General features: G+C 44.5%; 2 protein-coding genes across 2 annotated transcripts in view; one reads left to right on the forward strand and one right to left on the reverse strand.

The window, feature by feature from the left end:
- LOC105551699 (zinc finger and SCAN domain-containing protein 5A-like) overlaps positions 1-9,141 on the forward strand; it is a 25,581-nt gene extending 16,440 nt beyond the window's left edge. Inside the window, exon 4 of the mRNA XM_011997037.1 lies at positions 8,932-9,141. Coding sequence (XP_011852427.1) covers positions 8,932-9,141 — 210 coding nt within the window. The remainder of the gene's footprint in view (positions 1-8,931) is intronic.
- Positions 1-11,560, reverse strand: part of LOC105551651 (zinc finger and SCAN domain-containing protein 5A) — a 106,525-nt gene that overhangs the window by 34,328 nt on the left and 60,637 nt on the right. The gene's annotated exons all lie outside the window — the stretch shown is intronic.

Here is an 11,560-nt window from a genome sequence, read left to right on the forward strand (position 1 = left end):
GACGTCTGCCACAAGCGGTTCAACAGGAGGTTCTCCTTGAAATGTCACAAGAGGAGCCACACAGGAGAGAAGCCCTACAAATGTAAAGACTGCAAGAAAGTTTTCACCTACAGGAAGAACCTGAATGAGCACAAACTCATCCACTCCGGAGAGAAACCCTATCAGTGTTCCAAGTGTTCGAGAGCCTTTCGTCGGCCTGAAACGTTAAAATACCACCAGAAAACACATCCAGAAACCACTGCACCCAGAGAATGAGAAGGATGATTTTTCATTGATGTTATAACACAGGTGCATGGCCACCCAGCACACAGAGGGAGTGCCCTAGGTAGGAATCGCCAGGATGTCCGAGGAAATATTCTCCCCACTGAGTTTTGTTTTGTTTCATTATGCCTATTGGGTTTGTGTTGCTGTTGTTTCAATAAACATCTAATTAGTTTAATTAGTTTTTCAGTATTTTATAACAAAAAACTGAGCCTTCTGATTGACATGCTATTACCCACTGTTTTGCTGTAAAGTAAAATTGTCAAAGTAGGGTGTCCAGATTAAATACACAATGCCTGGAGAAATTTGTGTTTCAAATAAACAATTTTTTAAAGTATCAGCTTGTTCTAGATTATTCATTATTTATCTGAAAGTCAGCTTCTATTGGGCATCCTGTATTGGTTTCTTTTTTTTCTTTTCTTTTTTTTTTTTTGAGATGGGGTCTCACTCTTTCACCCAGACTGGAGTGCAGTGGCGTAATCACAGCTCGCTGCAGACTTGACGTCCCAGGCTCAAGCAATTCTGTCGTCTTGGCCACTGGAGTAGCTGGGACTAGAAGAACACACCACACCATGTCGGCTAATTTTTGTATTTTTTGAAGAGGGGGTTTTGCCATGTTGCCCAGCCTGGTCTTGAACTCCTGAGTTCAAATGATCTGCCTGCCTCGGCCTCCCAAAGAGTTATTACAAGGGTGAGCCACTGCATCCTGTATTGTTTGTATTAGGCTTTATGAGTATTATTTTATTCAAATTTTTTGAAATAAGTTTTTGTAGTTGATGGGATCTGGTTTTGTTGCCAAGGCTGGTCTTGAAGTCCTGGTCTCAAGTGATCCTTCCATATTGGCCTCTAGAAGTGCTGGGATTATATGTGTGAGACACCACGCCTGGCTCTAGACTTTCTTTTTCAGAGCTGTTTTAGGTTCACAGGGAAATTCAGTGGACAGCACAGAGTTCCCCTAGACTCCCTCCCCACACGGCACAGCCTCTCCCCACCCAGCATCCCCAGCAGAGCGGTGCACCTGTTCCATCAGTGAGCCTGCCCAGACATATCACCAGCATCCAGAGTCCATGGTGTCCATTAGGGCTCGCTCTGTATGTCGTACATTCTGTGGGTTTGGACAAAGGCCTCATGAGGATCCACCACTGGAGTATTGTGGGGGGTATTTTCACTGCCCCCCGAATCCTCTCTGTTCTGCCTGTGTATCTCCCTGCCCCAGATGGTGTATTTTGTGGCCTAAATTTGGCAATGTCTAAATTCCTGATTTGACTCTTGAACTACTGAGGCATTCGGAGTCTCTGGTCTTAGGGACTTAGTTGATCTTAATGATAGTACCATATCCTGAAGGCTTTGTTAATCTACAAAAGTGTGGGCCCTGATCTCAGAGCTTCCAATTTAGTAGATCAAGGGTGTGGCCTTAGAGTGTGCATTAAAAAACAGACTCCGTTTTATTTTATTTTAGACCACGTCTCCCTCTGTCACCCAGGCTGGATGGAGTGCAGTGGCGCAATCTCGGCTCACCGCAACCTCCACCTCCCGGGTTGAAGCAATTTACTTGCCTCAGCCTCCTGAGTAGCTGGAATTACAGGTGTGCCACCGCCACGCCTGGCTAATTTTTGTATTTTAAGTACAGACAGGGTTTCACCATGCTGGCCAGGCTGGTCTCGAACTCCTGATCTTGGGTGATCTTCTTGGCTCAGTCTGCTAATGTGCTGGGATTACTGACATGAGCCACCACACCTGGCCTTAGATTTCATTTTAGAATACCTTTCAAAAGTCCACAGAGTTCGCCAATGTTCCACACCATTTCCCCCACTGTTAACATGGTTCACTAGTACGGCACATTTGCCACAAGCAAAGAGCTGACTCTATATATTGCTGTGAACTAAGGTGCATATTTTATTGAGACCTCCTTCGTGTTCACACAATGCCCTCCTCTTCCTTCTTTTCCATCCAAGGCGCCACCTTGCCTTGAGTTGTCACGTCTCCCTAGGCTCCTCTTGGTGACAATTTCTCAGATTTTACTTGTTTTAAATAACCCGTGAATCTGCATTTTCAGTGATGCTGATGCTGCTGGTCTCGGGAGCGCATTTTATGAATGGCTGGTTGAGCTCACAGGCGGACACCAGCGATCCTCAGAGCTCCCGAAAGGTCACTTCCTGAACAGGCTGGATTCATTTATTAAAGTTCACTGTTGTGAGACCTCGGTTCTTGTCTTCTTAATTTAAAGGAACGTAAACAATAGACACACAGCAAAAGAGATGTAGCATAGAGTAACTGATTGCAATGGAATAAGAATATTTTGAAAGTTAAGTGCAGAATAGACAGCACACCCTGAGAGAAAAGATTTAAGCCTGGCTGCTCCTAAGGATAAGATAGCAAAGACCTGCTGGAGAGAGACTCCCTTTCTCCAACCCCAGACAGTTTTGAAACACATTGATGCCTGATTCCCACCCTCAGGAGATACCAGGTTGAGTTGATGCTTGAAAATCAGGTTTAAAAATTTTTTCCAGGTGGTTCTAATGTGCAACAAAGGTTGAAAATCAGTGGTGTACCGTAAAAAAGAAATTTCTAGCATCCTGCTTCATTTGCTGTAACCTGTGGCCCTCACATTTTTAATGTGCATATAATTCACCCTCAGATCTTGTTAAAATGCAGGGTCTGATTCACAGTGACAGGCTCCAGGTGAGGCACAGGCTGCTCATCAATGGACTCTCATTTAAGTGATGGGGAGGGAGGCTCCTCTGCGTTCCAGCTTTGCATCCACTGAGCGAAATCTTACCATCTCTTACTGCTCAAGTCAGCATCTTGAGGCCGGTGTCTGATAAGCGCATCTGAAATATTCAATCCTTCTGGTTTCTTACCCAGAATACTATACTAAGTGTTTTATTTCTCCCACATCCACTCCTACCCAATGGCCTTCCACCCATTATCACATGGCAGCCATATTGAGTATGAAAGTGAGCAAATCTAATCCTGCTCTATTACACTATTTACATTTTATTTTCTATGGATTCTATTCTTTTTAGTGAAAAGACCACGTGCTTTATGTAGCCTAAGCTACTCAACTAAATGACCACTGATCCCAGCACTTTCAGAGGCCGAGGCAGGCGGATCACGAGGGCAGGAGATCAAGACCATCCTGGCTAACACAGTGAAATCCTGTCTCTACTAAAGATACAAAAAATTAGCCAGGCATGGTGGAATGCGCCTGTAGTCCTAGCTACTTGGGAGGCTGGGGCAGGAGAATCACCTGAACCCAGGAGGCAGAGATTGCAGTGAGCCAAAATCGTGCCACTGCACTCCAGCCTGGGCGACGGAGAGAGACTCCGTGTCAAAAACAAACAAACAAACAAAACAAAACAAAAACAACAAAAAACAACAAACCACTGATAACCCTTGTGACTGTCAGACTGTCAGTCTCTGTTACCCTCTGTACTCCAGCAAGACCCTTCTGTGTTCAGTGACTGATTAGGGGCGCCTTTCTCCATGATGTTTAATTTTGTTGAATGGGGGACGTCTAAGGCCCACTGTTCGTGCTTTTCTGTGTAGTTGAAGATGTACTAGTTTTGGACTTTTGGGCTTTATCCACTTTCTAACGCATTCTTTCTCTGGGGAAAAATGATTGCGGAGTTTCGAAAGAGAATCTGTATTGAGAAACTGTATCAGTCAGGGTCCAATGAAGAGAAAAAACCCACAGCAATTTGCACAAGCAGCATTTAATATAAAGCAGAGGCTGGCACACAATGGCCTGCTACGTAGTTTTTCAACAGCCCACAAGCTAGAAAGTAGTTTTTTTTTTTTTTTGATAGGTTCTCATTCTGTCACTCAGGATGGAGTGCAGTGGCATGATCACAGCTTATGAAGCCTTGACCTCCTGGGTCCCAGCTTCCAGCAGGTGATTATGTTAAGTGAAATAAGCCAGGCCAAGTGATCCTGCCTGCTCAGCCTGGCTAATTCTTAAATTTTTTTGTAGAGTCAGGGTCTCATTATGTTGCCCAGGCTAGTCTCAAAGTCCTGAGCTCAAGTGATCTTCCTGACTTGGCCTTCCAAAGTGCTGGAATTACGGATGTGAACCAGCACACCTGGACAAGAATTGTTTTTTATATTTTTAAAGGGTTGTAATATGAGAAAACCAGAGAAGAATATCCAACATAGACCAAATAAACTGCAAAACCTAAAATATATATTCTCTGCTCCTTTATGGAAAAGCTTTCTGACCTCCGAAATAAAGATTTATTAACCACAACATGGGCCTAACTATAAAGAAAAAAGAACTCTGAAGGATACCTAGGGAGGAAGCCTTCTCAGAGGAATGGGAATCCATCGACAAATTTTAAAGAATGTAGCAGCCTAATTGGCCTAACTTAAAGCTCAACATGCCTGTCAAGTAATAATGGATTGGAGGGTGCTGGGTAAGAGAGGATACGGGAGCAATCAAGATTCTCTTATGGTTTTCTGGGAGAGAAAAAGGAGAACTGAAGGATTCAGGTGCACCTACCCAAACCTGGCTTAAGCAGGTGAGAAGCTGTAACAACGCAAAGGTTGGGGCCACCCTGGAGAAAAAGGATTACAGCCACCCAAAATTGGGTTTGAATGTTCACACTGATGACACACACACACACACTCCAAGAGGGTATGAAGCTTATTACATAACAGGATTTCTGAAGAGAGCAGAGTGGGCTTTCCCAAGCTGGTCTGAACATGGCTTGAGAGGGCAGAGAAAGCAGGTTGGTTTCGGGTTGGGGTTTTATGGTGCTTAGGGTATGGGCCACAGCCAGGGGTACTGCACAGGGTTTGAACTCCCCACTGGCACTAGAAGAGGGAGTACCCAGGTTTTCTTATCAGCTTATCCAGCTGTGGGGTGATAAGAAACAAACATCAAACATGGTCAAACTTTTAATAATCCCAAGGAAAGTGCAAGTCAACAGTGGAGGTATGAACCTCAATGGGGGAGTCTGGGTGAGGCCTCTAGTTGGGCAAGGGTGGGACCATGGTCACCAGGGAAATAGGAAGCAGCCCTCTGGGGTCCAGGGGCCAAGGCTAGTGGCTGGAGTATGGAGAGGCCTGTGGTGAGGCAGTCACAGGCAGGAGCTAGGGCTGTGAACAGGCCAGGGGGCTCCATTCCTGTAGGGCTGACAAGGCCGTAACAGGAGCAAGAAGACAGACAAGATGGCGGCGCAGTGGTGCCTCTTCCTTCTGGGATATCCCTCCCGCCCCCTCTAGTGGCAGAGCTTAGCACTGCGCTCGCTGCACAGGAGCCAGGACAGCTCCGTCATTGCAGGGCCGGCACTGAACCTGTGGACTTAGAAGCTGGGAGGCAATTGACTGGTAACTGACACAGAAGCCCTGTTCCTTTCCCTTGCAGAGGTGTGAGCCTATAGGTTCAGTTACTCTGGAGGCTGAGGTGGGAGGATCACCTGAGCCTGGGAATTTGAGGCTGCAGTGAGCTGTGATTGTGCCACTCCAGCTTGGGTGACAGAGCAAGATCCTGTCAAAAAAAAAAACAGCCTCTGGATAGTCAGGAGAGGACAGAGGAAGGGAGAGCAACAGAAGGTGGGCGGGATGGGGGGTGGAGGGGGAGAGAAAAAAAGATGGAAAGAGAAATTTGTGGACCCCAAGAATATAGCTCACCTAGAAAGGTTGGAACACCTGAAATGGAAGTAGTGGCTTGGTACTTTCTTGTCCACAGGATCATAGAACTTGTAAAAGAATCCCATGCACCAAATAAAGCATGCAAATAACAGGAAAATTCCAGAAAGCTGACCACCGGGGTGGCAGTCTGTGCACCCCAGTGAAGGAACGTGAACAAGTGGCTCCCATCGGTGTGTTGGCAAGACACACACTGGCTGGAGGTGAGGGTTGTGATAGTAACAAGGACTGAGGTGAACAGTTTTGAATGTTGGGATGTCAACAGAATGAGGACGTGTGGGGAGAAGTTATCCTGTGTTATAGACACTAAATATATATTTTTTTCTCTTACAATAAGAAGTTGAAGACCTGCGTGGATGAGAACTGGAGAAAGTAGGGATTCAGTGTCTCTTTGTCAATTCAGGTTTTGCACGGGGCAAGGTGGCTGTGTCTAAGCCGGTGCCACTAGCATCATACGCACCCAGCTTATGTTAAAAATTTAAGGTTAGAATGATTTTGTAGTTAATTTGTATAGTTATGACAGATGTCCGGCGGATGGCAGAAAAGATCTTGTTCTAACAGATACAGCTAGATGGTTCTGCTTCTGTCTGACATTAAACATAACCAAAGCGTCAAACAACAAAAAAAGGTTATTCTAACTGATATACCAGTGAATAAGCGTCTTTTTTTTTTTTTTTTTAAATAAGGCTTCCTCTCCTGTTACTGTGAAGCTAAATTTGGTGGTTCATATGATGGTTCACACGATCTGGCATTTTTTTCTTGTACTGTACTGGAATGGTATATTCAAATTTTATAATGAAATATTTTATTATTATACAAATCATTGTTGTTAGTCCCGAAGTATTACATAAACTGTGGTCGCTATATATAATTATATTCTAATTAGTGTATAGCCTATTTTATTTATTATACAATTTTAGGAGACCAAGGTTTTCATCAACTTACCTATTAGTTGTAACAAATTCTAGGATAAACTGCTAACATTATATTATTTTTTCTGGTGTCAAATGAGGTCTTTGTAGCACGTGTCACAATGTCCTTCCTTTGGAAAGGGGAACAACATTCCATTGTACAGATGGACCATATTTTATCTATTCCTTCTTCAATGAACGCCTGGGTAGCTCCTACTTTTGAGCTGTTGTGAATAACGTTGCAATGAACACAGGAGTGTGAGTTCCTGCTTCCAATTTTTTGAGGTACATATGCAGAAGTGGCATTCCTAGATTACATCGTAATTCTATGTTTAATTTTTTGGGGGGCTGCCATGCTGTTTTCCTTGTGTATTAACAGCGCACAAGGGTTCCAATTTTCCCACATCCTTGGCAAAATTTGTTATTTTCTGTTTTTTGATAGTGATGGTGTGTTTTTGATTTACATTTCCCTAATTATTAGTGATGTGGAGTGCCTTTTCCTGTGACTGTTGGCCATGTGTAGACCTTCTTTGGAGAAATGTCTAAGTTCTTTGCCCATTTTAAAACCATGTTGTTAGTGTTTTGTCGATGAGTTATACATTCTTTATATACTCTGGCTATGAACCCCTTTTCAGATATGTGAAGCGCAAATACGGTATCCTATTCCATTGGTTGCTTTCACTCTGTTGATTGTGACCTTTGACGCAACAACTGTGAGTTTTAAAACATATATTTCCTTATTACAATGTTATGTAGGTATAATTGAGGTACAGTAAATGGCACGTGTTATCAGTTTGTGATTTATCGTGTGCTGACATCCATGTGGACCTGTGAAACCAACTGTCACAGTGAACATAACAAATCCCATTCATCCCAAACATTTCCACGTGGGTCCGTGCAACCCACCCCTTCCTCACATCCCGGCGGTCACTGATCTGCTTTCGGCTGCTATAGGTTAGTTTGCATTGTTCAGAATGTTAAATAAATCTCATTGTGCACTCTGTGCGTCCTCTCTTAGTGTGGTTTCTTTCACTGGGAATTCCAGTTTGGCGATTCACCCCTAGTATCCTCTGTTTCAAGAATTCATTTGTTTTCTCGTTGAGGATTATTCAGTTGGATAAATATGACACACCGTTTCTCTCTTTATCTGTTAATGGACACGAGCTGTAAAATGTGACTTTTTATTATGTGCAATATCTTCCTGTATATGTGGGTGTGTTTTCAGAATTTTTTTTCCTGTTCTATTGATCTATTTATGTGTCCTTGCTCAAGTAAAACATTGTTTCAATCACTGCAGTTTTAAAGCATTTTTCTCCTCACTGTTTTTCTTTTTATTTCAGTTTTTTTTTTTGGGGGGTGTGTGTGCACTTTCTTTTCTGAACTTTAGAAGCTACTTAACAAATTCTATTCAAATATCCCATTAAAAGTTCCAGTGGAATATATCTTTTCTCTTTCTTTTATTTTTACCAAATACCCAGATTTTGAGATGAACTATATTTTGTATCACTTTTTCTTTACAACCATATCTCCAGGAATGTATTTTTTACTTTTTCTTCACCATTGTATTGCACAGTACTTAGCATATGTTACATGCCCCTTAAGTATTTGCTGAGGGAGTGAATACATGCGTGGTGTATTCATAGAATGGAACAGTATATGGCCATGGAGAAAGAATACAATAGATCTTCATTTACTGTTCTGGAAAAATGCCCACAACTAATTGATAATGAAGTAACAGAAAAACCAGGTTACCTAACCATAAGCATGACGCGGTCCCATTTGCAAATCAGGTACACGTGATGCAGGTGTGTGAGTGCACCACGCGTGAGTGCAGGTGTGCGCGTGCAGGCACGTGAGTGCAGGCGTGTGAGCGTCAGCGTGCCTGTCCATGCAAGCACGTGAAAACCGACACCAGGCTGCAGAGAAGGTTGCAGTGAGGGGAAGAGAATTGGGGGAGAGGAATCTTCAGGGAGACCTGGGCTTTCTGCATTGTTAAAGCTGCTCCCATTGGAAACAGGAAAGGAACTTCCATTTTCGTGAGGAAAGCTTTTGAATAATATTTAGATGGTCCAAAAAATACACAAAGTGATATCTAATGTACGATTCCAAGAATGTCTATATTGAGCAAAGCGTGGACAATAGCCGGCTGAGCGCCCAAGGCGGAGAGTGGGGAGGGAAGCGATGGATTTGCCTGTGGTGGGAAGACTTTGCCCAGTCGGCCGCAGGATTAGAAAGTTTGCCGCCCGCTGCTGCCAACGAGCAAACAGAAAAACCAAAAACCAAACCTGCCTCAGTGCCCAAGGCCGACTCTGTGCCGTAGCCCGGTGCAGCTCTCCACCTGCCATCTCACTGTTTCACTCCCTCTAACGGGTCCACGCTGATTAATTCCCAAACCCCTCTTGCCTGTGACCCAAGGCGGTTTTCTCCTTTGGCTTTTTTTTTTTTTTCTCTCCCTGAAAGAAGCTCTTTTTCTTGCCAGCCCTGAGATGGGCTGAATAAATTGATCATAATTATACAGCCTGCCTGGATGGATGAAAAAACACAGTGTCATCTACTCTCAGGGTCCCTAGGAGGGTTGTTAGGGTTGTTTGAATGACTCCCAAAGCACCTGGCTCTATTTCTGCCCGTTGAGCTGCTAAATTGGCATCAAAAAGTTAACTCTGAGGAGGCAGAAAACATGATTTGTTAATTGCTGGGAATTGAACAATGAGATCACTTGGACACAGGGCGAGGAACATCACACACCGGGGCCTGTCATGGGGTGGGGGGAGTGGGGTGCGATAGCATTAGGAGATATACCTAATGTAAATGACAAGTTAACGGGCGCAGCACACCAACATGGCACATGTATACATATGTAACAAATCTGCACGTTGTGCACATGTACCCTAGAACTTAAAGTGTGTGCATGTGTGTGTGTGTATATATATATATAAACAAACAGTAATTATTGCCTGTTTCTGATCCTGAAGATAACATACATGCCTGTAGTGAATACATTTGGAAATTGCATTCCCATGAAACTTTTAATGAGATATTTGAATAGAACTTGTTAACCAGCTGGTGAAGTTCAGAAGAGAAAATGCACACACACTAAAAAACTAAAACACAATAAAAAGAACAGTCAGGAGGAAATGCTTTAAAATACAGAGAAAAGGATAATGGAGAATATATGTCATCCATAATCCCACCACATAGAGATGATTTTATATTTTTTGGTTTTTTTGTTTGAGACAGGGTCTTACTCTGTTGCTCAGGCTGGAGTGCAGTGGTGCAATCACAGCTCACTGCAAACTTGACCTCCTGGGCTCAAGCAGTCCTCCCGCCTTGGCATCCTGAGTAGCTGGGATGATGGGTGCACACCACATGCAGCTAATTTTTTTGGTTTTTGTAGAGATGGAGTTTTGTCATGTTGCTCAGGCTGGTCTTGAACTCCTGAGCTCAAGTGATCCACTCACCTTAGCCTCCCAACCAAAGTGCTGGGATTACAGGCGTGAGTCACTGTGCTCAGCCCGTATTTTTAATATGTAGTGCATGTCCTTATATTTTTTCAGGTGTGTGCATGTATACATATATACATACACGCATTATATATGTATGTGCACATATCCACAGACATGTATTTGAAGATGCGGAAAAACTGGGGGAGACACTGAGGAGATTTAAACATGGGTGTGGCATGATTCAGATTTCGTATCATTCTGGCAGTTAGTGTGGAGACAGATATAGGGGCAGCCTCTAGTGGCAGGGACCAGTGGGCAGGTCACCTAAGGCTTGATCCCCAACATCCAGGCATGTGACGATTGTGTCCTGAGTTCAGGCAAGGGCTATTGATGAAGCAGAGGAAATGTTTGGGAAACAGTGGAAAAATCAGAATTGCCATCAGGGAAATACCTGGATAAAGGCTCTGGAATAGACACCCGACTTGGCCATTGCTTCTAGAGGGGTTAGATAGCCCCTCAAAAGAGAGAGTGTGGACAGAAGAGCCGCATGTCAGGCTTAGGTCCGAGAGGGCGAGTTTGCAGAAGGAGTGATGGCAGGGGAGTGGGGAACCAGGGGCATCCCGAGTTTGGACAGAGGCAATGTGAATGGACACAAAAGGAGAGATTTGAGTGAGATTTAGACATTAGAATCCCTGGAACCGGGTGACTGATCAGGGCTGGGAGGAGAACAAAGGGAGGCAGGTGGAGATTAACCCAAGGGCTGATCTCCATGTTCCCAAGAGATGTCATGGGAGGATACGGAACATTTGTCCCTAGGATATGGACTGCAGCGTCCCTGCAGTACTAAACAGATCACTGGTATGTGGGAGCGAGATGCCCACCATTGTTACCGGGCTGAAGAGCTGGTCCCCTTTCACACCTGCCTCCTGCCTCCCACCACTTCCCAATCTTCTTAGACACGGGCGCAGGGAGACTCTGCAAGACTCACACCTGCTCCTGCCTCCCACCACTGCCCGATCTTCTTAGACACGGGCGCAGGGAGAGTCTACAAGACTCACACCTGCCTCCTGCCTCCCACCACTGCCCGATCTTCTTAGACACGGGCGCTGGGAGACTCTGCAAGACTCACACCTGGTTCCTGCCTCCCACCACTTCCCAATCTTAGACACGGGCGCTGGGAGAGTCTACAAGACTCACACCTGGCTCCTGCCTCCCACCACTTCCCAATCTTCTTAGACACGGGCGCAGGGAGAGTCTACAAGACTCACACCTGGCTCCTGCCTCCCACCACTTCCC

Source organism: Mandrillus leucophaeus, unplaced genomic scaffold (assembly GCF_000951045.1).
Source record: "Mandrillus leucophaeus isolate KB7577 unplaced genomic scaffold, Mleu.le_1.0 Scaffold53, whole genome shotgun sequence".
NCBI lineage: Eukaryota > Metazoa > Chordata > Mammalia > Primates > Cercopithecidae > Mandrillus > Mandrillus leucophaeus.